The following is a 26,486-nucleotide window of genomic DNA, read 5'->3' on the forward strand; positions in this document are numbered from 1 at the left end:
GTGTGGTCGCAGCCTCTACATCCCCTATTGCTACGCCACTGCTACCACTTCAGGCTCCTTATAAGAGACCAAAAAGCCCTCTTACTAAAAAACAACGGTGAATAATATTGATGTAGCTCTGTAAAATATATAAGCTATAGTCTCCCAATACACCAGCGGTTCTGGATGTTTTCCTCTGATGTTTTCCGAGGTGTAAAGAGATGATATGCATATATATGAGTTATTCATCATGGGAAACCACAGTTTATCAATTGAAGCTGTCTAAGTTCACACAATTATCTTATTATTCTTATCTTTTATACATAAAGCACCAACATATTACAGAGAATGGGGAGTGTGATGACAAACCTGCATACAAGTAGTAAATGCCTCTTCTACAGCTATATCTTTTCATTAGATGCCTGTGACTCTGTTCTCTATTTGCTGTATATGGATTCTGCTTAAAAAAGGATCACATATAGGACTGGATTTACCATAAGGCACTGTAGGCACGTGCCTACAGGCGCCTGATGATAGAAAGGCTCACTTCCCTCCCCTGAGTTGCTCCCTCCCTCTTTCACCATGCAGTCCTAAAGAGAGTGTAAATGAGAGGTAACTCACCCGGCTTTTAGCATTCTGCTGATGAGACCTCCCCACAGTCAGGGGCACCTCTAGCTACTTAATATTGAGGGTTCCTCTAGCTACCTAAAATGAAGGTGCACCTGTAGCTACCTACACTGTGCAGGGGAACTAGGGGAGAGGTGACAGCTGGGCCAGCCAGAACACTTGTGGTGCGGTTCGGCGGAGGTTTGTAAGTCCACAGTGGGCGAAGTCTGGGGTGCCAGGACATCAAGGCCTATAGGCTCCCGTGATGTAAATCCGGGCCTGCATCACATATGATCCAAAATGGACATGCTCCATCACAGTTAAATTCCTGTGTCCTAGGATTGAATAGACATTTTTTTTTTCTGGATTAAGGATTATGGCATAGTGTATGAAGATTTTATGTCACTACAGATCAAAAAAAAATTGCTGATTACTGTATTCCCAACAATAATTGTTATGCATTGAAAATATGTATACATAATAAGCACTGCTTAAAACACAGGCGGCAAAGGGGACCCTGCCCAATCAGGCACACAATCTAAGAAATGGAAGAACATAGTGTACAGTATGTAGGGGAAATTGATCTATGGCTAGTTAGCAACAGAGAGAGGAAGATGGGTAGGTTCATTTACAAAGGTGGGTTTTGCAGGCACCGTTTACCCTTTGCCAATGAGGTATCCTGTAGGTCCATTCACTTCTCTGTGGTAAAACTTTCCTGTGCACCCAATGTACGACAATTTTACTGGTACTAACACCACCGCTAGAGTAGCATGTGTTGTTGCTATGGTAACGTGCAAGACCTTACTTATGTAATGGGCTTTACTATAGGAATGTGACTGTTACCCATGTACCACGGGTTGAACTAATTGCGCAACATACGCTACTTTAAGGGCATTAGTACCAGTGAAATTGAAACGCACTATATGCGCACAGCAGTTTTACCATAGGAAAATGGGTCAACCCCCCTGATGAGGTACTTTACGATTTTGTCATGGATAGCAGTCTCAAACATGTTTTCCCTTCGCGCTGTCACACACACAACACACCTCAAACATAACTAAAACAAAGGGGAAGAAAGATGTGCCCAGGGTATGATAAAACTATGTTAAACACAAATAAAATGAAAAAAGTTTGAGGTGGCCTACCTCAATGATGGCAAGTTCAAATAATTTGTAGCGTACTTTTAATTTTAGTCGCTTTTAACATACTGTATATACTAGCAAATAAGCCTAATTTTTCAGCGCAAATAAGTCTAATTTTTGAGCACAAAAAATGTGCTGAAAAGTTACCCCCTTGGCTTATATGCGAGTCAGTGGAGCAGAACGGATGGTGGAGCAGGTCTTGTTACTGGCAGAGGAGTGTAAGGATCATGCACTAGTAACCCTGCTCTTGCCAGCTGTTTCCCTGCTGTGTTCGTTGCCCCCTATCCCATGCAACATGGTGTGCAGAGTGCGCTGCTCAAGACTACCTGTGTCCCCTGGCTTGTGGAGCAGAGAGTGCAAGCAACGTGTCATCGGTGCAATGATCAGGGATTCTTCCTGTGTGGCAATCGCTGTGTCTCACATCTATGACGCCATCTAGTGGCATCTTGAGACACAGCTGTATCATCCTTGGGGCACATCTGTCTATGGGGAGGGGGGCTGACTTGTACTGGGGGAACATCTGGCTACTGTGGAGAGAGCTATACTGGGGAGGGGGCTTATACGCGAGTCAATAACTTTTTCTTGGTTTCTGAGGGGAAAGTGGGTACCTCAGCTTATACGGGGGTCGTCTTATATGCGAGTATATAGAGTAGTTTTATCATACCCTGGGTGCCTCTTTCTCCCCCTTTGTGTTACCAGCCCTCCTTAGAGAGGGGTATTCTATTTTGCCAGGTGGCCAAACAACACCTTTGAAACCATCTAGAACTTTTTGTACAAGAGAGCGACCACATCCAGCCTGGCTGGTCCCCCGAGTGGAGTCAGGTTTGTGTATCTCCACATGCCTACAGTGGTTGGTTGCTCATCTGCAACCTTTCTTTCTCCTGGTATCTCTGTATGTTTTTTGTTTTTATCCAGGGTGCCCGTCCCTTTTTTCACCCTACCCACGTATTCATACATAACTAACACACACTCACAACACACCTCATACATAACTAACAAACATACACCTGGGGGCAGGGATGCTTATAAAATTGCTATAACACTACACATGCGCATCATCGCCACACACATTAGACTTACAGCAATAGTGCTAGGGGTAATATTATATTATAGTTCTAACTATGGGAAGTAATAAAGCTCTTTGGATTCGGAGAATGTTTACAGCACTGCATATTTTAGATTCTCCACATTTTGCAAAAGTGTGCAATGTTAAATTTAGACCTATTTGTTTTTATTATCTCATCAGAGTCTCATCTATTTAATTTTAGCGGAAGTTTGGAAGATTATTTTGTATTTATGTTTGCTAATATAGGTTTTACTGCAGTTCACAGAATTGTCATTTTGCCAAAAGATCTGCATAAATATGGTTTAGTAAAAAAAAAATTACTAAAAAATTCTGCAGGTCCTCTGTATTTAAAACATTTTGGGTTCCATGCGGTTCATTAAGTTTTATTAGGTGTGAGTATGGAGTAAATCAAAGGGGATTGGGTCAATTGATCAGGTACTGGAGGGAGTTGATGGGTGAACTGCATGTAAGCCATGAGTGCTGAAAAAGATCTTGGAGGAGTTACAGCTGGAATAGGGTGGGTGGTGTTGGAGAGATACAGTGAGCTGATAGGGCTGGTGCACACCAAAACCCGCTAGCAGATCCGCAAAATGCTAGCAGATTTTTAAACGCTTTTTTTTATTTTTCTATGGCGTTTTGCTAGCGTTTTGCGGATTGCTGCTGCGGTTTTCAGTATAGTAGATTTCATATATTGTTACAGTAAAGCTGTTACTGAACAGCTTCTGTAACAAAACCGCCTGCAAAACCGCTCTGAAGTGCCGTTTTTCAGAGCGGTTTGCGTTTTTCCTATACTTAACATTGAGGCAGAAACGCACCCGCAATCCAAAAAATGCCTCACCCAGGCATTTTTCGTTTCTGCAAAACGCCCCCCGCTCTGGTGTGCACCACCCCATTGAGATACATTGACCAAGCAGATCCGCAGCCGCAAGCGGATCTGAAAACGCCCAAAAAGCCGCTCGGTGTGCACCAGCCCATAGTGTTGATTTTCTTGTGTAAAGTAGGTGGCTGTGTCTTAGGTGTGTGTGTGTGGGGGGGGGGGGGGGGGGTGTCAGGTGTAATTTGACATAGGACAGAAAATGTGGCAAAGAGGTGGCGTGGGTTGGATGCCTGGAAACATATGAATACAGAGAATTACTTTTGCTTAGCAGCAGTAAGCACAGTGTTGGAGTCACCTAGTTTAGCCTTGTAATCAAGGAACTTCCTTTAGATTAACCTCTTGCGTTCAGCTGCATTGCCATCTTTTTGCAGGTATCTTAGTTGTGTAATAGCTATGGATTGGTGGGATGGAATTGAAGATTATGCCAGGGGCAACTTCATTCAGACGAGACAGCAGAATGCAGGTTTTTTCCTGACAGTTTTCTGTCGGAGACCCTTGTTGCATTGTGGGAAATAATGTCTGTTTTCAACTGCCAAGCAATCACTATCTTCCTTTGTGCATAGAACTCTCAGTATAGGAACATTCTGCAGAGATCACCTGACAGGACTAAAGATGTTGCCACCTGTCATAAATTTCAGAATGTAAATCAGGGAGAGGAAAAAAAATACAATGGGAAAAAACTGACTATGCAGTTTATGAATGAATATTGTAAAAAAAAAATTAAGCAATTTTATGAATTATGCTATTTTTACTACAGTAGTCATTAAAAACATTCAGAGTAATTGAAGCTAGAAAGTTTGAAAACAAGGGGCTTGATTCACAAAAGAGTGCTAACTGTTAGCACGGCCGTTTTTGCGTGAACTTTCGCATTGCGTGCGATCGCGAATTATTGCGTGAAACGATAACGTTTTTCGCGCGCAAACGCGAATTTTACCGTGAAATCGATAACGTTTTCGTGTGAAAATTCACGTTTGTGCGCGAAAATGTTATCGTTTCGCGCGAAAATTTGCACGAAAACGGCCGTGCTAACAGTTAGCACTCTTTTGTGAATCAAGCCCAAGGTGTGGTTTTCATTATGAAGTTCTCTCTGCCTTCTGGCTAGTATGGGAACGGTGAAGGGGGGCAAGGTGTAGAGAAGTTTAAGGTAATAAGGTTGTGGTCAGAGAGGGGAAATGCTGAGTAGATGAAGTGGATAAGGATGCCAAGTTTACAGAAGATTAGATCAATTGTATGTCCAGCAAGGAAGGTGGTGTGGTGCACATTGTGTGTTGGGCACAAGAGTCAGTGCTAAACAGCAACTAACCTGTGAGTGAGCTGCTAGGATCACCCATTACCATAATAAAGTCGCCAAATATTAGGGTCAGCAAGCTGGAGAGGGAATGTGCAGTGGCCAGGAGGGAAAGGTGTCCAGAATGTGAGAGAATGGGCCTGGCATTGGTGGCAGCTATGTTGGAAAAGGGATGAAAAAAAAACATAAATTGAGGGGTAGACAGGAACCAACAGGTGCAGAGAGAGAATAGAAAGAGACCTGTCATACCATTTTCCTGTTACCTGGTCTGGGTATTGTGTGAAGATTAGGCCTTTACAGGACAAAGCAGCAGAATTGGAGTTAAAAGGTGAAAGCCAAGTTTCTGTGGTAGCCATTCTGGAGTGTATAATTATTATAAGTAAAATGAATTGTTATGAGGTTGGATGCTGTGGGGATCTTGGCTACATAAAAGAGGGAGAGAGGACGTTGTGAGAAGAGATATCACCTTAGAGAAGCAGGAGGAAGACAGAGTGCTGCAGAAGAGACAAAGCGAGCAGGCGAATGTAGGAGCAGCCATTTGTGGTGAGACTTCACAGAAGTGCAGTAACAGTAACCTTCCACACTATATTTGGGCGTCTTTCCTCTTCAGTATGGATGCCGTTCAAATTGATGAATGGGAAAGTGGGAAAGTCCCCACTTTCAGTTTTTCCCAGTGTTCCATTTTACCTAACACCATCCCTCCTTGGCTGATCTATCAGCTATGTTAACATGATGGGAACTGTGTGATTTGGTTGTCCATCTTTTTCTGTATTACCTGAAACGTATGTTCATTCATCCTCTATGGGGCGGTTTCATTTTCTTCCATCCAAATCTACTGTCCCTTGCCGGCTTTCAAAGTCTTCCAGGGAAAGTGAGATGAAATGATATTATTCATAATTTGCTCTATGTTCTGTAAAGATGGTTACATAATAGCAGTAATTGTATCAAGCCATCTAATGAGCATTTCTCCCACTATCATGTATGACAGATTAATAGCCCATGAATTCATTTTCTGCTTGTTGTGCTTCACAAGAGTATTTCACAGAGTAATTAATAAACTGCTAAAGAAAGTAATGCTGTTGCTTTTGTTACTAATATAATGTTAGCTCCAAACAGAGATTGGCTTTTTATCTTTTTTTCACTGAAATCCTCTCTTAGCTTGTGACAGCATGGAAAGGCAACTCATTATATCGTCTTTATTTATGCTTTTGGAGTGTTTTTTTCCTTCATTTCTTGTAGGAACTACAAGAAATTCCACAAGGAAATTTACCCATAGAAACGTTTTAAAAGGGAAGGCATAACTACAAATTACAGGACCCCAGGGCCAGAACATCCATTGGGCACACTGGGCAATTTCCCTGGGCCCCAGAGCCAGCTGTGTGGGCCTCCAGGTCTCTCATTTTAAGTTAATGTTGGTCCCACCAGGTTCTCGATTTATAGCAGAGTGCACACAACTGAGCATTCTCACCTGTCTGGCCAGTGTGCTTTCCATTTTTTCATTCAGTTTACATCCCTGCGACGTCTCTGGGGGAGGGGGAATAAAGGTCATCTAATGCTGCTATCTGGGGGAAGGGGGGGGGGGGGTAAAGACCACTTTTTGCCCAGAGCCTCATTTTATCTAAAATCAGCTCTGCCATAGCAAATAATTTAATTGGACCCCCCCTCCACCACCACTCCCGGATATGGTAAATTATAGGATGTCCCCAGATCCAAAATACTCTCTACACTGCAGAATCAATTCCAGTCAACCCCACATGATTATCAGCACCGTCTGCAGTTTTAATGACTGAGGTAGAAAGTCAACATAGACCTTGGTGCAGAATATGTGTTGTTTTCTGTCTGTAGAAAAGTGAAGCAAGCAATAGCAATGCGAGTGCATCCAAGAAATGTTGGCTGAGTCATATAGAGGAGCATGTCGTGTCCTGGCAGATTTGAGGGACAAATAATGCTTTGATTCCAGGGTTTCTCTGACTGCCAGCTTTAGCAGCATGACACTGCCATAAATTCAAGCCTATTTTTATGGACAGGATTGCTACATTTCTAAAACTGTAATTAAGTTAGACAATGCAAAATTTTGTATAGTGATAACACTGGAGCTTTTCTTAAAATACCTCTAAAGCCAGAAATTAAATGTTAAATTAAGCTGATGGCACTAATACAGTTTATGCTACTCCTTGTCTTCAAGGTTCCTCCTGTCCCCTGTTCCCAACCTCTTCTAACGGTTGACTGGCCAGGCAGTTGAATATTTTTCAGAAAATACCTGTGCATGAGTGCTTTTGAACTTTGCATGCGTGAGTTCTGAACCACAATTGCCCATTAAAAGGAGTGCTGGACAAAAGGAAGCACTCGTGCACTGCGGAAGCGCCGGAGAGACCTGACAGTGTCCACGTCACTGCCGCCATGCTGATCTGTGGGTCTAGATAAATGGATACAGCCAGGGGAGCATGGTGAGTGGAAGGTGGGGGGGAGACGGTTGGTGGAGGAGAAGGAAACAAAAAGTCCAGGACCCTCCTCCCCACCAGTCCACCCACGGGGGCCTCTACCCCATGGTTACGCCAATGTTTCATTCCCTCAGGCAACGGTTTCGTGGCCAGGTTCCATACAAACTTATTGCTAGCCTGCAGGGACAGCAAGCACGCATGATGGAGCAGGCGGGGAGAGTGGTGAGAACAAAACGATTGGGGCAGTTTGGGGGTCACTAAAGATTCTACATGTCAGGCAGACATTGTACACAAATTAGATGCACACACAATCCTCGCCTCGCCTGAGGCGGTTGTTATTGGTCGCCTCAGCAAAGTTTAATCTTGCGTGTTTATGTACAGTGGGATGCGATAGTTTGGGCAACCTTGTTAATCGTCATGATTTTCCTGTTTAAATCATTGGTTGTTACTATAAAAAATGTCAGTTGAATATATCATAGGAGACACACACAGTGATATTTGAGAAGTGAAATGAAGTTTATTGGGTTTACATAAAGTGCGCAATGATTGTTTAAAGGCTCAAAGTGGCAGACCAAGAAGAATCTCAGATAAACAGAAGGGACAAATGGTGAGAACAGTCAGAGTCAAATCACAGACCAGCACCAAAGACCTACAAAATCATCTTGCTGCAGACGGAGTCACTGTGCATCGTTCAAACATTTGGCGACCTTTACACAAGAAGATGCTGTATGTGACAGTGATGCAGAGGAAGCCTTTCTCTGCTCACAGCACAAACAGAGCCACTTGAGGTATGTTAAATTTGGACAAGCCAGCTTCATTTTGGAACAAGGTGCTGTGGACTGATGAAACTAAAATTGAGTTATTTGGGCATAACAAGGGGCGTTGTTCATGGAGGAAAAAGAAACACAGCATTCCATGAAAAACACCTACTACCTACAGTAAAATGTGGTGGTTCCATCATGCTGTGGGGCTGTGTGGCCAGTGCAGGGACTGGGAATCTTGTCAAAGTTGAGGGAAGCATGGATTCCACTCAGTATCAGCAGATTCTGGAGACCAATGTCCAGGAATCAGTGACAAAGCTTAACCACTTCGCATCCAGACCTTGTTTCCCACTTATGGACCAGAGCAGTTTTGACAGTTTAGCTATGTCCTTATTTAATCAGAAATAACTTTATTCCTACTTATGACACAGAAATGAAATATATATTGTTTTTTTTCAAGACAAACTAGGCTTTCATTGTATGCCATTTTTTCCCTCAAACAATTTTGTTTTCTATGAATTTTAATGGGAAAACAAGAAAAATAATAGAAAAAACATATTATTTCTCAGTTTTACCAATTCCAGTTTAAAAATAAAAAGTGCAACTGTAGATAAAAAAAACACAAATTTAGTTTGGCTATTCTTACTGCTTATCACAAAACTTAGATTATGTTCCTGTCACAATTTATGGTGAAGATATTTGACTCTGAAATAATGATACAGAGTGTATTTTTCACTATGAACTGAGAAAATAAAAGTATTTTTAATGGTAAAAATCAATCTCCTTAGCTCAGGAAACATATATTCCCATTCACCAATTAGTGCTGCATTAGATAGTGCCAGAAATGTGCACAGGAGCAAGCCCAATCCTGCACAGCACTGCTTCTGCTAAAAGACATATATCTGCTGACTCGTGGCTTAGATGAAGTCACAGAGGACGTAGATATACTGTAGTGATGGATAAAGTGGTTAAGCTGTGCCGGGGCTGGATCTTTCAACAAGACAACTACCCTAAACACTGCTCAAAATCCACTAAGGCATTCATGCAGAGGAACAAGTACAACGTTCTGGAATGACCATCTCAGTCCCCAGACCTGAATATAATTAAAAATCTGTGGTGTGAGTTAAAGAGAACGGTCCATGCTCAGAAGCCATAAAACCTGAATGAACTAGAGATATTTTATAAAGAGGAATGGTCCAAAATTCCTTCAACCAGAATCCAGACTCTCATTGGAACCTCCAGGAAGAATTTAGAGGCTGTAATTTCTGCAAAAGGAGGATCTACTAAATATTGATTTCATTTCTTTTTTTTTGTGGCGCCCAAATGTACGCACCTGCCTAATTTTGTTTAAACAATTATTGCACACTTTCTGTAAATCCAATAAACTTCATTTCACTTCTCAAATATCACTGTGTGTGACTCCTATATGATATATTTAACTGGCATTTTTTATTGTAACAACCAACTCTTTATACAGGAAAATCATGATGATTAACAAGGTTGCCCAAACTTTTGAATCCCACTGTAGCTTTAGCCTCGGATGCTTCTCTCCTTATATTTAATCTTTTCAATTGAATAATTTTGGTATTCTAGTGACAGAAGTGCTTTAACTGCTCTAGTTACAAGGCTGTACTATGGGATGAACTAAATTAGCAGTGGCATCTTTTTTTATTATTATTATTCTGTCGATTCCATCTCTAAAGAAGAAAAAGGAAAAAAAATGTATATAATGTGGGGAGGGAGTATTTAACAATTTAACAAACTTCAGTTCTGCAGTGTATGCTTTATTTGGTGAATAGAGAAAATTAGCTTAGGTGCAGTATAAGAGATGGTCCCAAGTATCAAGCTGATGCTTATGCAAAACAGAGATAGACATTTACTTATTTTTATATCTCTTTATCTTACCACAAGTGAGTTGTGTTTTGCGCATCAAGCAACAACACAGCATTATTTACAACTAATAATAATTAGTTTGTGTGGTTCTCCCACTGGACTAACAGTTTACAAGCAATCCCAAACATAATCAGTTAATCTAAGGGTGTAATATTAATTGCAATCGTAAATTCAAGTGAACACCCACTGTCCTTGCAGAAAACATAGTGCAATTAAGCCAAGAATCAAAAATTCATTTGCGGGTCTGAAGCCAGTAGTAAAATACATCTTCTCCTTAAAGTGAACCTGTGTTTACTGATTAGTGTTTCGACTGACCTCATAGATGCTATTTACTGTCTCCTTAGATATCTTGCAAGGTGTCTGGAATCTTAGACAGTTTAATAAGGTCAGCAGTGACGGTCCTTTGCATTTGGTACATTAGTCCCATTCCTTCTGCAGTTACTGTATCTCTGCACCGTCTTTCTCCTGATTAGATGGTTGAGCTGTCCGCTGTTGTGGTGGGCCATTTGAAAGCTTAGAAGGTGGAATGGGGGGTGAGGGAGGGGTCTACCAGTGGAGACAATAGGTCAAATGTGGTGACTGAAAAGTTTGGGGTATGAGTGTAATGATCCGCTCTGCTGTCTGCACAGACAGACAGCTTTTTGACCATTTTGTGGGTCTGAGTGCTACAGGTCCCGGGAAAGGAGACCTGTCTTCACACTGCAAGTTTCAGAGTTACTCTGTTGGTGAGGAATTTGCATTCACTTGTCATGAAATTGCCTAGCTGCTTCCTTTGATGGCTTGCAGTATAAATACCTTTTGCTCCCAGAATTCCCTGCTGGTCATAGAGGTTTGTTCCTGCTAAACTCACCTGGAATGTCAGCCATTGCTATCTTAGTGTAGTTAATTCTTGGGGAGTGCTCCTTGCATTCCTATTTAGTGCAGTCAGCTAGTGTATATTTGTACTGCCTATTCTGTCTTGGCTATCTGTTGCGATTGTCTTGTCGCCAGCAGCGGTTGACAGGAAATCATTCTGTCTGTGGGGATCGCACTCGCCCTAGCGGTAGTGGCGGTGGTTCCTTCTGTACTCTGTCTGGGAGTGTAGGCCAGAGCTGCGGTTGCTACTGGCTACTCCTTCTGTCTTGCGATTGTCTTGTCGCCAGCGGCGGTCGACAGGAAATCATTCTGTCTGTCTGGATCGCATCCGCTTTAGCGGTAGTGGCGGTGGTTCCTTCTGTACTCTGTCTGGGAGTGTAGGCCAGAGCTGTGGTTGCTACTGGCTACTCCTTCTGTCTGTCTTGTCTGGTACGAACGCTTGCTGTAGGCTCAGTGAGGTAACCGTTTAGCAAGCGTTCGCATTCTCTATTTCGTGTTTGTGTTTCATTGGTTAGTTAGGGCGGCACGCTTATCACTGGGCACCTAACGCGCGGTGATCATGTCTTAAATGCGTTCTCTGTTGCGAATGAGTGCGGAGTTCGCGTTTAGCTAGCGTTTGCTATTTTCCTTGGTGTTCTGATCATTGTTATTTGCTGTGTCTTTCTTGCTACCCTTGTGCTCTGTCTTACTCGGTCTTGTGTCACTATTGGCAATCGCCATTGTTGCGATTGCATTCCCGCTTTGTTTCCGCTGTTGTGTGTTCACCGTCGCCGTGTGGCGACTAGATTGGTGGACACACATACATTCTGTCTCTGTGCTCACTTTTCTCTCTACAGGTGCATTGCACCAAAGCTGGTTTCTATCGTTTAATATGCTTGTGGAGGACTTCCGCAGTGTCAGCGCACATCTTGTGCGCTGACCACGGAGATAATTCCACAATCGTTACAATGAGTTATGTTATGAGAGGACGTCACAGAGCTCTGTCCAAGGTATCTGAGTAGTCACGTGGCCATTTCTAGAGTTAGGAGTAAATTTCAGAGAATATAAAAGCAAATGCAGGGTTATGTTTACAAAAGACAGCATATTGCTCTGTAATTAAATATATACTCGATTATTATTTTTCTTCATAGGATATCTTCAACTGCTCAATTCTTATTCTTTTAGGTATCTTGGAAGAATCTTGATGGTTTTATTTGTTGTTGCTGTGGTCGGTAGTCCTGTGTTTGGCTTGTGCATTTAAATTATCCTTGGAGCTATAATGGCAGAAGTCTAGGCCCACCGAAGTTGGACAGATCTAAAGAGCTGAGCCTGAATAAGAGAAATTGCTTGTTCAAGATATGGTATACTTAAGTATCTGTCTGTGCGGAGCTGCCAGGTTGAAAAGGGCTTGTCACACCCCATTAGACATCCAATCAAGGCAAAGATGACTCCAGCTGAACTTGACCCTTTCAAGGATAAATTCCAATTGATTTACAATATGTGCAAAAAGCAGTTCAAAGCAACAAACCAGCCCAAACGTTTCGGGCTGAGTGCCCTTTATCAAGTGCTTGGTCTTCTGGTTTAACGTGAACTCAGGTAGACATCACACATACACACGCATTCTTGAAAACTAGGTGGGTAGGACCAAACCTCAATATTCCATTAAAGCTCTCATCAGTAGAAAACAGACAACAATAATCATAGGAAGCATCTAAGGCTAAAATCTACATTTAAACCTCTGGGTGCCTGCGTCCCCAGCTTACCCATCCACCAGGCATCCCTCCACAGCAAGCCAACCTCATGAGTCTGTACCACCTCCAACACCTGCCATTTTATCTGCTTGGTCATCCAGGTTTAAAATGGCACGCGGTACTACTGACCCCAACCTAGAAAATGCATGTTGCAAAACCCTTAGAAATTGAACCTTGCAAAATCTGATTCATTGTAATGGAAATTAGAACACAGCAGGCTTGCAGTGCCGCCAGCAATGAAAAAAAAAGAGATTTATAGAGCATTTATATACTGTAGCCAATTTTGTTATCATATTATGTTCAAGGAGAAATTAAACAGCCTTGCCAGTTTATTTTATAAGTCATGCCAACATGCCTGACAGTACTCTTAGATGTACAAAGACATTGCATTCTCAGCTCTGGCTATATGCAGAAACAATCAGTGTGGTGTCTTTTTAACACCATTGTATTATTTTGAAGATTACTTCAAAAAAGCTGTTTGTAATATTTTACTACAAGCTTATTTTATCTCTCAGATTTAATTTTTGTTTAGCTAACTAGACACTGGATTAAAGGTAACAGTGATCATGCAGGGAGGTGGAAGGGAAAGAGATGAGCAGCTCCATCAATCACATCAGAAGTTCAGACAGGACTAGTTCAGAAGCTGGTTGAATACTTTCAAATATAAGCAGGCCCTAGACTGCTGGGGATACTTGGGGATGTGATAATTACGTGTGTGTTATTGAACCTATACTTCAATAAATTAAAACCATTAAGCTATAAAAATATGAAGCCAAACAAATTAATGATTGACTGCAAAAATATATTTAAAAATGTCCTACTCCCATATTTTTAAGCGAAGTAGACAACCAGTCACACTAATAACTCAAAATTAATTTATCTTTTAAAAAATAGAGAAACACGTCCATGTGACATAATTCAAGTTACTATAATTTACCTTGATATCACTTCTCAGCTATTGCCCCACTCATACTCTAACCTCAGCATGAATACAGCTTCTGTGCTCTCCTCCGGTCTGCTAATGTCCTTCCCATTCATAACGTCCTCCCACACATATATACATATAGAGATCTTGAGCATTCTTGTAACTAGCTGTCTCTCATCTTCCAAAGCTCTTTACACATGATATAGATTTGTCACTAGCAGTCAGAGGGGCTCACAATCTAATCCCTACCATAGTCATAGCCTGTCCCTGTCCTAGTCTAAGGTCAATTTTGTGTTGCACAGTACAAGTCTCTGTTCCGAGCCTGTTCACAGAGGTGATGGATGCATTGTTCCCCAGGTGACTGATGGCGTTTTGGTGGGATAACAGGAGGTAAGAGGTGCCCGGAAATGTATGAAACTGAGTTTCAAACTACCAAACAAATAAAATGAAAAAAGCAGCGGTGGCTAAATTTATTTGTCATGTGAAGTTGTCATCATTGAGGTAAGTCACCTCTCCTTTTTTTCATTTTTAGTTGTTTTCACTCCATTTTATACATTTCTGGGTGCCTCCTCCTTTGTGCTTCTCACCCTCCTTTGGATGAGGGTTATTGGTTCTACATGGTCACACTCGGTACAAGCGTTTTTTTTCCTAAGAGAGTCACCACGTCCAGTACCTTCTGGACATCCTAGTGGAGTTGGGTTTGTGAATCTCCACCTGCCTCAAGTGGTTGGTTGCCACTTCTGCAACCTACCTTTGTGAGTACCAGTTTACTTTTTCCACACATTACTCCATTTGGTAACATATTGCAGTACTTGGGCTCCTGTTCTCTCTGTGCTTCTTTATCAAGGTGTCAAGTCACTGTTTCTTCATCTTGTTGGGATGCAGTTAGTTTTTTCTGAAATGTCTAAGGGGCAGGTGTGATTCAGATGACACTGCAATTTAAAGCACAGAGCCTATAAGTGGGCTTTTGATAAAAATAACCAAGTTCAGTGTATTGCCTGTATTTTGGTGTATAACATGTGGATGTGCTGCCTGTCTGCTGCTTTATAAAGTATGGATGTATTGCCTGTCTGCTGCTGTATAACATATGGATGTATTGCTTGTCTGCTGCTGTATAAAGTATGGATATATTGCCTGTCTGCTGCTGTATAACATGTGAATGTATTGCTTGTCTGCTGCTGTAGATGGATATACTGCCCGTCTGCTGCTGTACAACATATGGATGTACTGCCTGTCTGCTGCTGTATAATATATGAATGTACTGCCTGCTGTCTGCTGCTGTATAACGTATGGATATACTGCCCGTATGCTGCTGTAAAACATATGGATGTACTTCCTGTCTGCTGTTGTATAACATATGGATGTACTGCCCGTCTGCTGTTGTACAACATATGGATATACTGCCCGTCTGCTGCTGTACAACATATGGATGTACTGCCTGTCTGCTGTTGTACAACATATGGATATACTGCCTGTCTGCTGTTGTACAACATATGGATGTACTGCCTGTCTGCTGCTGTAAAACATATGGATGTACTGCCTGTCTGCTGCTGTACAACATATGGATGTACTGCCTGTCTGCTTTTGTATAACATATGGATGTACTGCCTGTCTGCTTTTGTAAACCATATGGATATATTGCCTGTCTGCTGTTGTATAACATATGGATGTACTGCCCGTCTGCTGTTGTACAACATATGGATAATACTGCCCGTCTGCTGCTGTACAACATATGGATGTACTGCCTGTCTGCTGTTGTACAATATATGGATATACTGCCTGTCTGCTTTTGTACAACATATGGATGTACTACCTGTCTGCTGTTGTACAACATATGTATGTACTGCCTGTTTGCTGCTGTATAACATATGGATGTACTGCCTGTCTGCTTTTGTATAACATATGGATGTACTGCCTGTCTGCTGTTGTACAACATATGTATGTACTGCCTGTTTGCTGCTGTATAACATATGGATGTACTGCCTGTCTGCTTTTGTATAACATATGGATGTACTGCCTGTCTGCTGCCGTATAACATATGGATATTGTGAAAATGGAAGAAAACAGAACTGGAATTTACATAATCAGAAACTACAAGATAAAGGTTCACCAGTACATCCCTGTTTGGTCTCTCCATTCTGTCAAGGTGTCCCCTGTGGGGCTGTCAATTTCATAAAATATGTCATTATTTGTACATCTCACAGATTGACAGGTAGCCCTAAACAACACTAAAGCTATGCCTTTCCTTGCTGTAGGGAAACACAAATTCCCCTTTTCTCTATGTTCAGAATATAAAACACAGCCTCGCTAATTTACACCATTGTCATAAAAAGGAGAACATTTCCCTATAGCCTGCATAGACCGTAATTGAGCTTATGCCTATTCTTCAAACCCACCGCGTTCCCAACCTCTGCTGAAGCACGTTCCTAGAAAACCTGACTTCATAAGATCTTCTCAAGACCGTTCTCTTTATTTTTAGAAGTAACATATTTTATTTTCCTGTCCTTTCACTCCTGTACAAAAACAAATTCTACAGTTGACATTGAAAACGTACACGCTGGAGCCCTGGAGGCAATGCCTAGGGGTTATAAACATTTAATTAAGTGCAAGATTTCACTCTCAGTGCACTGAATACATAACAAGCTGTGTGCAGATGTAAGTGTTTGTTTCAATAACAAGGAGTAACACTTAACCATCTTTAGGAGGCACACATAAATCTATTGATTAAAAGCGAATGGGATCTTGTTTTTATTTTTTTCTTCTTTGGTCAATTCATTTTATTTTTTGTAGCCTGCTTAGCGGCCTGTCTGACAGTTATAACACAGAAGGCTCAAAGTTTAAGCTAGGCAAACAGACTGACCCACTTAGATCTCTGTACTTTATCGCGACAAGAAAATAATTGTTAATACAGATCCACATTTAATTAGATGTGTAGTATGTCTTCCTTTTTAATAGGTGCTTGTTAAGTGGCAGGAAACATGAAAGGCCAGCACAGAAGAACACTAATTACTTCTGAAATCTCTGTTTTATCTCCTGTTCTTCAATTTATGATTTACTGCAGAGATCTGGATTACAAGTTATGAAAACTAGTGTGGCCTCTAACTGATGCCTTTGTAAGAGAAAGTTCCCCATAAAGAAAGGCTGTTCAAGCAAGTTTTATTAACTGCTTCCAGATCTTGCTGATCGAAATCTACGCCCTGTTTGGGACCTGTTATTCCTGCCAGGGCATAGTTTTCAATTACTGCGCCGCATGCTCCCGCCACTACCTTTAATCACACCACTCCGTGAGTCGGTCAGGAGACGATTTCATTGGCTCCCGACCCTGCAATTGGCTGTGATTGGCTCACTGTGATCACAGGGTCAAGAGCCAATGAAATATGCTCCTTCCCAGCTCATGGAGCTCTGCTGTCATACTAGCAGTAGAGCAAGTGGACTTCAGTGATGGGGGAGCAGCACGAATGGCAAGAGGGACACGTCTGTAAGCCCCAATTTCTGACCAAAAATTCTGCTGGTCCGGGATCGGTTCAAGGGCACCATAGGGTGGAACATATAAAAGAATCACAAGCTAATTTGACTCCCAACTTCGCACCCGCTGTTTGTATCCACAGTTCGCTTTGAGGGCACCCTCCAGTGCCTGTTATTATAGCGGTTGCCCTTTTGACGGGGGGGGGGGGGGCTAAGGTTAAAATTGTTCCCATTTTCTTTAAGCCTCTTACACACTTCTCTGAAGCACCTTTACTGCTGTCACTAAAATACACATTTCACAAAATACAATTTGCTTAGTTAATCCTTTGAGACACAACTGAAGGTACCTATCAGTTTCTGTAGTCATGCACTGTGTACTAATTCCTGAAACCCTCCTATATTAATCCTGACCCTTGTAGAGCTCACCCACAGTGCTATGTATCAAAGACTTATCAATACATGTGTGATTCAAGCAGCACTCAGGTATTTTATACAGCAGACCACTTATTTTTGTATGTTTTTCTCTCTCTACTGGAGTTGTGCACTTATTCTTTAAAAAAAAGCATTCCCTCTAAAGAATCTATACAAAGATAACATCCAGGCTCCCTACTTGTTTGCACACTGCTTTGGCAGGAGATGGACTAGTCCAAAGCCTGTCATATATGTCAGATTTAAAGAGTAAAAAGGGAAAAAGAAGCACGGCATTGTAAACTGAGAAGGTAAAAATTAAGCTAGATGAATGAACGATTGATATTCACTGTGTAATTTGACCACGTTGTTTAATCCTCCATGAGCCTGCAGGTCAGCTTCTCTAGTGCTGGCAGGCATTAAGAAAAACACACACTGCCATTATCTATAAACACATCCACTAACAACGTGATAGGCTTAAAGGGTTTTTTGTTGTTGTTGTATTTGTTGTTGTTTTTTTGCACAGTTACTGCTTGTTTGGCAACATCACATTGGCTCCCACAATGCAACAAGGTTAACCACCAGGAAACTGTAATAGCCATGGCTAAAACATACGGAAAACTGTCACAACCATGGCTAGAACATCACACTGTGGGAGGAGTTTTATATTACTTATAAACACACAGATGTCCCTAGTGAACTATTACACGAAATATCCTAATGGGATAGGGCATGCTATCATATTGTCAAAACAGAAAAAGGGATGGTGTATAAAGAAACCACATTTAAATTACTTATTAGATGGTACTTTATCATTCCCCGCCAAAAGAAAAAAAAAAAAGCAACTACATAAAATATTTCCTTCCCCCCAACAAGAATGCTTTTGAGGTTGTGGACAGGAGGGTTCCCTTTTCCACATATTTTGGTTTTGTCCCACAACGGTTGACTCTTGGGGCAAGCAGAATAAAAACAACAATTAAAAGTTTTAAAATATGCTGGGGAGGCAGTGGTGGACTTACCTCCGAAAGCAGACTAGACTACTTGTCTGACATAAATAAACACTTTATTAGTACCCCAATAGATGCAACGCACCTATGCAGAGGCGCTATATGTGCTACCTGAGAGCTACTGTTTTGTCCCCTGTTTTATTGCCTGGTGGGGCGGGCTTGGTCCTGCGAGGCGCGTTGCATCTATTGGGGTACTAATAAAGTGTTTAGTCTGCTTTCGGAGGTAAGTCCACCACTGCCTCCCCAGCATATTTTAAAACTTTTAATTGTTGTTTTTATTCTGCTGGCGCCTCTGTTCATCAAAGTCATTATAGTGTCCACCCTTGGTGGAAGGGGGACCCACCCCTACCTTTCTTCTATCTACAGAGAGCGATTTCTTAACCCTGAGTGAGGACAGGTCTAATCTCCTCACCTGCATTCACAGTGGTTGCCTCAGCGGTAACCCTTGTTTGTGAGTATAACCTTCTCACATTACATTATCCACTATTGTCCTGAGCATACTACACCATATTGGGCTCTCGGTGTCTTTTTCTTATCTTGGGGCAAAGTTAAATCCTTAATTCAAAGTAAATTTAGTTTAATTGTTCATCTGAGTATTGACCATGCACTTCTATGGTTCCCTAACCCTGATGTCCCTTAGCCCTTCCGCCTGTGGTATCATATATCTTTTTATGCTTGTCTTGACATAAAATTAAATTTTTACAATTTTTTTCAATGGTGGTCCTTTACATTTGTTCAATGGTTCTATCTGACACCACCAACCGCTAAAAATAAGATAAGATTTATAGTGAAGGAAAACAAAATGAATTAACGAATGGCAGCTATTCTAGAGTACTGAATGTGAAAAGCTGAGGCACACAAAAGCTGAAATAATTTAGCATTTTGGATACCTCCTCATTCGTGTAACCTTCATACTGAGCAGTTTATCTCAAGCTACTATTTGCAGCTTGGAATTTATTTTACTGAATGGATCCCGAAGGTATCAGATAGAAAAGGACAGCTTCTTATCTAGCAAGCCACGCAAAACATACAACCTCTTTACTCCATTTCAGACGTCATCTGACATCCAAGTTACAGCCTTTGTTTCCATTTCTGAGCCAAGAAAACTGGGTCAGTTAATCCAAGTAGAAAACGTTATTCTTATGGAGTTAACTCTGTGTGATGAGCATTGCTTCTCTCTCTCTTACAAGAAGAAATTCCCTTTCAAGTACTTCAATAGACTCAGAAGCCAGCATGTCATGTCATTCTCCGAGTCACAAGTTTAAAAGCTTCATTTTATCTCAAGAACTTACCAGAAACAAATGACTCACTAACATCATTAATGGCCACCCACTAAATCATATTGATGTCTTGTTGCTGAAGGACTTAATGTGAAACTCAAGGTGCTGGCAAAACTGCAAGTAAAGTAATATAAATAATATATATGAGACCCAGGTCAAAGAAGGATTTGAGGCAGTTTGACCTCGACTGACAAAAAGGCACCATTTAAGCCAACCTCCTAATTACTACTGTGGTTTGCTATTTAATACCGTGATCTTGTTTCTGCTAAATCAGCGGAGAGCCAAGTAGAAGAAGTCAACCTGCCTATCAATATATTGGCAGGACAATGAAAAACACCTGGGAGAAGTTTAGTAGGTGGGACATATTTGATTTTATACTATGTTTATTCACCTTGGTGTCCGTTTGGACATATTTCTGTTTTGTACATTTCTATTGGAGCTGTAATTAAAAATTATGATTGGTGTTACAAGTAACATAAAAAAGTAATACAGTTAGTTTTATACTTTTGTTAAGGGTCAAAAAGGTAAAAAATGTAAAATATATACAGTACATATAAAATGTACATTTCTACCAGACAGAAAGGAGCTATCAATTACTTTTTTTCTATGTTACTGTCACTTAATAGATAGTAAAAAGCTGACAGGTCTATTAGATTTTAGACTATTTCATCTCCTTGTCGGAGATTCTCAGTTTTACTTATTATTACTTATTATTCTTTACCAAAACTGGAAAGTATTTATAGAAAGATGCTGGCCAACTTCCCTACTTATTTGCACACTATTTTGGCAGTTGGAAAGAGCAACTGCTGTTCAGTAAGTGTTATTGTAAATAAAATAACACCTGCAAATCCCCCTTGAGAAGGTCGACTGGTTCAAAACCTGTCAGATCTGTTAGCTTTTCACTACCTATTGTAAGTGACAGTTATATAAGAAAAGGGTAATTTATGGTGCATTTTACGTCAGCATTTTATATCTATGTATTTTAAATTTTACAATTTTTACAAGAGTTGTCCTTTAAGAAGGGCAGTAGAAGATGGTTGAGAGAGAGAGTTCCATTCTTGTTGTGTAAAGTTTTTTATGTTTTTTTGTGTAGAGTCAAAACTATTATAGTCTTATGCCACCAGTCAGCATCTCAGCAAGAAGCTATTTTTATTTATGGGGATGGAGGCTGAGAGAATAGAAAGAAGAGATATTTCCAGAGAGCATGTTAAATACAATCTGGTCTTCTCCCTATAGTAACCAAACATCTCAGGACAAGGGTAAAAGTCCAATCAATGCAACAGCCTACCCTGCTGTTATGCTTTCTCTAGCAGGGCTCCCTGTATGAGAAATTGGAAACCAAAACTAACTATGTTACTATGTTACCACTCAGATCAGCTTATAATGTGCTTAGAGGGAACACTCAGGCTGATAAACTACATAAATACAAAATAAGGTAGGCCCCTGTCTTACTTAACCTTGGATAACTAGTAACTCATATTTGTGGAGTTATGTAGTAGCTGTGGTTCTAGTTATCAAGGTTCATACCATCTTAAATCATTTGGCCAGTTGGCAGTCAGGTATAGCCTACCTTCCCCTCTCTTGTTACTAGACATGATTGGAAAGCAAAGTTGTAGAGTGATGTACACCAATGGTTGATGGGATTTAATGGCGTTAGATTGAAATTGTTGAAACATATGTATCACAAGCTAAGTAATCTCATTCAGATTGAGTAGGAAATGAGAAATGGGGTACAATAACTGATATTTTTACATAGAAGCACAATCTTTATTTTAAGCATTTGTAAAATGAATGCACAAAATAAAAGGGACCTTGAGAGTGATCAGTTGTAGGGTAAACAATACATAATATATATTTATTTGGTGATTCTCTCCCTCAGTGTTAAATCCCAGGACTGGTGAGAGACAGCCATGCAGAAATCAAACCACCCAGGTGGAACGGAAAAAATGTGAACAAAGTGCAGTAAATAAAGCAGTCACTAAAGGAAGGCTTCCTAGTGAGAGAGAGTGGCTAAACACAGGAAGTAAGTATTACATTATAGCATTACTGTTAACATCAATCTGGGTGGTACATAATCAATGTCATAAGTACAACTCTCAGTTCAAGAGGTTGGTAAAGATGACCTGCAATAATATATTATTATTATATTATATTATATTATATTTTTTGTTTGTGATGTGTAATATAACATTTTTTTAGTTGACTACATTAAAATGGTTCTGGTTATCAGCTATTTGTAAAAATGATGCTTTCCTTTCTTCCCTCTCTTTTTCCCTGTACATTGAGTAAATATAATTTTGTCATCTGTGTTTATACCATGTTTTATATAATGTCATCACCATGTTCCTTTTTTTGCTTTACAGTCTTTTCACATTATGTATGATTTTGTGCCTATTACTTACCTTATATGAAGCCCTCTGAGGATGTGACCTCAGATCACAAAACACACATCAATAGGCCATGTTGGTCGATTGTGGGCAGTCCTCTTTGCCAACCTTGTGAATGGAGAGCAATGATGCAGGTTATGTACCACCCAGTTCAGGGGTGTAGGTAGAAATCTCAAGGCTCAATAGCAAAATTTTGGAACCCCTACATGGAACACATGCTCCCCCCACATAGCTTTACCTGGTGGTCTAGGTCTCCTCTCACTCTTATAGTTTCCATATTGGTCTAGTGGCCTCCCCTCACCTTATAGTTATTCTCAGTGGACTAGTGGTCCCCCTCTTACTTATAGATTTCCTGGTGGTATAGTCCCCCTTCCCCCCATATAGCCTTTTCTGTTGGTTTAGTGGTCCTTTTACCCCTTCTTATATCCCCTGGACCTTGGTAGTCTAGTGGTCCCTCCCCATTGTCATATTCATTTCTCTAGCATTCTAGTGTCCCCCCCATATAGCTTGGTAGTCTAGTGGCCCCCTCCTCTTATAATAATTTATCTAGCAGTCTAGTGATCCCCCTCCCACTGGCCCCCATATAGCTTTAGTTGGTAGTCTAGCCACTGTGGCTTTTCCTGATAATCTAGTGGTCAGCTCCCTCCCCTTCCCATATGGATTTTCTGCCCTGGAGGTCTAGAGGTAGTGGGGCACCCCTTCCCATGTTTACTTACTCGCTGATGGGATACCAATCTGTGCTGATCGGGTGCTGCTGCTTCTCCTCCTCCATGGCTGGAACTAAAGACTAATTGTAGGGACGGAGGAGGGATGCCTCCGTCTCTACAATTATGAAAAATAGTTCCTTCAAAAGAGAGGATTTTTCCACCAGCCTGCTGCAACTGTGCATTATACTTACCTCCAGGACCCAACAATTAATCTTAATTATTGCAGGAAGGGGGAAGGGAGTAGCATGAGGTGGACATGATAGTGTAACACATCCAACTCAGGCTACTCTTCCAACTCCTCCCCATCCAGAACTAAAGTTTAAATGTTGAACCTAGGAAGTAGTTATGCACACCAGTGGGCAGATGAAAATATAGAGCCCATTCATCTACCTGTCACCGCAACACCACAGGACAAGGCTATGCGGGGGTCGGGACCAAGGGTGGAAGGAGAGGGAGAGCCAGTGGCGTACCTAGGGTATTTGACATCCGGAGCTGATTATTTACAGAACCCCCCTTCTCACCCCTTTCCCCTATCCCCCCCCCCCCCCCCCCAAACATACACACACACCAATTTTTTCGGGGGGAAAGAGCATGCTACGTGCATTGGGGTATAAATTTTGGAAACAAAAGTGAGTGTGGTGAGCCAATAGTACCACTGCAAAAAATGCGCTTGACCATGACTTATGTTGGTGGAGCTAACCGTAATGCAACAGTGTAACTCAAAAGCCCAAATCTCCTCCCAAAACACAGTTAGGCAAAGTGTCCCTAAAGATACCTAGACAACTCCCCGCTCCTCCGCCAAAAAACAAAATGCCCACAAAATAAGGCAGTGCCCCCCCCCCCCCACACACACACGCATAAGAAAGCAGCATCATCATAGATGTGCAGATGATAAATCTGCAGAATCTGCGTGATACTATATTGCCAATATGGACCAAAAACTCTCAGGAATGCCATGAAGAAGGCAGTTCTGAAGGCAAAAAGCGGACAAACTTAGTACTAGCAAGATTCACCTAATAAAGTGGACAGCAAAATAAATAAATTTTCCTGTCATGTTTCTTTTGGTTCATGTATTAACATACCATTTAGTAATCATGAGCCCCCAAAATGCCAAATGCTGCAACAATAACCCCAAAGTATCAAAAGAAGCCACTATGACCATGACAATAAATGCAGCACGTGTTTCCTCGACACATGACATGCGGCAAACACTATGTACATACACAGGAGGGTCTTGGCTTCGACACCTGTGGCCTAGAGATTTGCTTTTCTTTAATGAACATGCAAAAACCTGAATCCCACATGCTTCCAATGCTCTCTGCATAGCGAGCTGGCTGTTGGACCCGCTTTTTAGCTAAACTTCACACCGATCAGTGGATATGCCGACAACCCACCCACCCCACCGTTTCACACACAACTTTTAGAACATTTTTCAGGCATAAATATACATTTGTCAACTTTTCCTTAGGCACATATGGTAGGTTTTTTGGCTCCTGATGTGGCCAGTTTCTTCAAATAAAGCCACTAAATGCCACCAAGATGATAGGTCTGGTTAAGCATGCTAAAATTCTTAAGATGTCTCCCCCAGTTGCAGAGCAGAAAGCATGTGGCTTGAATCTCACCTAATCCCAATGTTCTTTCCATCAATCCTTGTCACCAGCTGGCCTCTCTCTGCCTGCCTGCTCTCTATCTGCTCTCTGTGCACGTCCTGTGTAATCACATGACCTGCAGAGAACAAGAAGTAGTGAGCGACCGGCTGGTGACGAGGATGGATGTAGAGACATTGGGATAAGGTGAAATTATATCACTCAAGCCATGCGCTGTGCTCTGCAAATGGGGGAGACACAGGAGGGGGTCCCATGGAGAGGGAAGGAAGAATGAATTTGGGCATTCCCTCCCAGTATCTCAAAACTCCTCACCCTGCCATAGCATGTGTCCCTCCCCCTTGGTACGCCACTGATCAGAGCAGTAACCAGCCCCAATAGCAGCCACTAAGACTGTCATGGTGATCCTTAGGCCAGAGACCCACTTTTATTTTACCTGGGCATCTTGCTAAGAATTGCTGTGTAAAGCCACAATCCATTGGTTGCCTACAGTTAATGACTAGTTTTTTCACTGCAATTCATTCACATTTTCAGCTCCACCTGGGCATTATGGTTTCCTCATGGCTGTCACTCACCGGACCTAAGAGAGAATGACTAAAAGCATATATTATGTGCTGTTTACCCTAAAATTGACAACTATCAATGCAAATTCAATTTTAACACTGCTTAATTGGGATGGAATATTCCACAGCATAGGTTAATACGAACTTCCATTCCATAATGCCCAGCATGACCTTGGCCTGATGTCTTAGCAAAGAAGGTGCATTGTTTGTAAAGCAAAGAGAAGGTAAGGTCGGATGGTAAAAAGGTGCATATTAAAACATAATGAGAAAAATGAAGCAAAAGCAATAAAGAAAGTTGTGAGGTCAGTAGCCTCAAGGTGGTAGAAACAGTCATACTTATTTCTTTTACATTGATATCACAAAAACATCACTATTCTTTTTCTGTTATGAAATGTGTATTTTGCTGTAGCTATGTTATGTTCCAGTGTACATTACTTAAAAATGGCATTGCATAATTCATTTGTAGAATTTGTAATGATCTTAGATTGCCATTCTGACATTACCAAAACCTCTCACGGCAAAAACAATGTGAAATAAAGCAGTAATGTTGTGATGACAAAGATGTATATTATTAACCATTCTGATCAGCAGGTTCTTCGCAGCCTCAGTTAAAGGGTGAAGGACGTGATGTTCATTTTCAGGGGAAATTTACTACATTCTTTCTCCAGTCTTAATGGCAACATGACATTACACTTTACATTGTGCACTTATAGCACAAGGACCTCTATAAAGTTTACATCCTATTCATAAAAAAGTAATAATGATAGATGAAGCTTGACCCAATGTACCTTGCTAAAACAATGTTTATAAAAGCAAAGAAGTGACATAAAACAGACAGATACAGCTAAAGTGGAACTCTAGTCTATTGTCCTTTTTTCAGCTATGAAAGTTTTACAGCATTCAGAAAGGCTGATGTTGAAGGACCACTATCGTGAACAAAATCGTAATATTGTAAACACACACAGACACACACATATATATATATATATATATATATATATATATATATATATATATATATATATATATATATATATATATATATATATATATATGATGTAAATTTCTTCATGAGTAAAATGCACTGTAAATTACCTTTTTCCTATGTTGCTGTCACTTGCTTACTCTGACTATCCCATCTCCTCATGGGGGGGAAGGGGTTCTTTATTCTTTACAAAAGCCCTCTCAGTAAATGAGCTGTACAAAGGTACCATCCAACCTCCCTACTTGTTTGCACACTGTTTTAGCAGTTAGACTGTTCAACAGCCATTTAGTAAATGCTTTTTGAAAATAAAGAAATCCCTGAGAATCCCCTATGAGGAGATGGACTAGTTCAAAATCTTTCAGATCTGTCCAATTTTAACTACCTATTGTAAGCGACAGCAAAATAGGAAAACATATATTGATAGTGCATTTTATTCTGGATCAAATGTGCATTTTATACGTATGAATTTTACATTTTACAATTTATTGCTATAGTGGTCCTTAAAGTTGTTATACCA

General features: G+C 41.0%; 1 protein-coding gene across 11 annotated transcripts in view; it reads left to right on the forward strand.

Moving 5' to 3' along the window:
• The window catches only part of RARB (retinoic acid receptor beta), a 932,180-nt gene that overhangs the window by 777,265 nt on the left and 128,429 nt on the right, over positions 1-26,486 (forward strand). For 8 of the 11 annotated variants that reach the window (XM_068236165.1, XM_068236170.1, XM_068236168.1 and 5 more), the window contains one exon: positions 21,603-21,746. The exons of the other annotated variants lie outside the window; for them this stretch is intronic. In XM_068236165.1, coding sequence (XP_068092266.1) covers positions 21,603-21,746 — 144 coding nt within the window. The remainder of the gene's footprint in view (positions 1-21,602; positions 21,747-26,486) is intronic. 11 annotated transcript variants of the gene reach the window in all.

The sequence above is a fragment of the Hyperolius riggenbachi genome, chromosome 5, assembly GCF_040937935.1.
Source record: "Hyperolius riggenbachi isolate aHypRig1 chromosome 5, aHypRig1.pri, whole genome shotgun sequence".
Lineage (NCBI taxonomy): Eukaryota > Metazoa > Chordata > Amphibia > Anura > Hyperoliidae > Hyperolius > Hyperolius riggenbachi.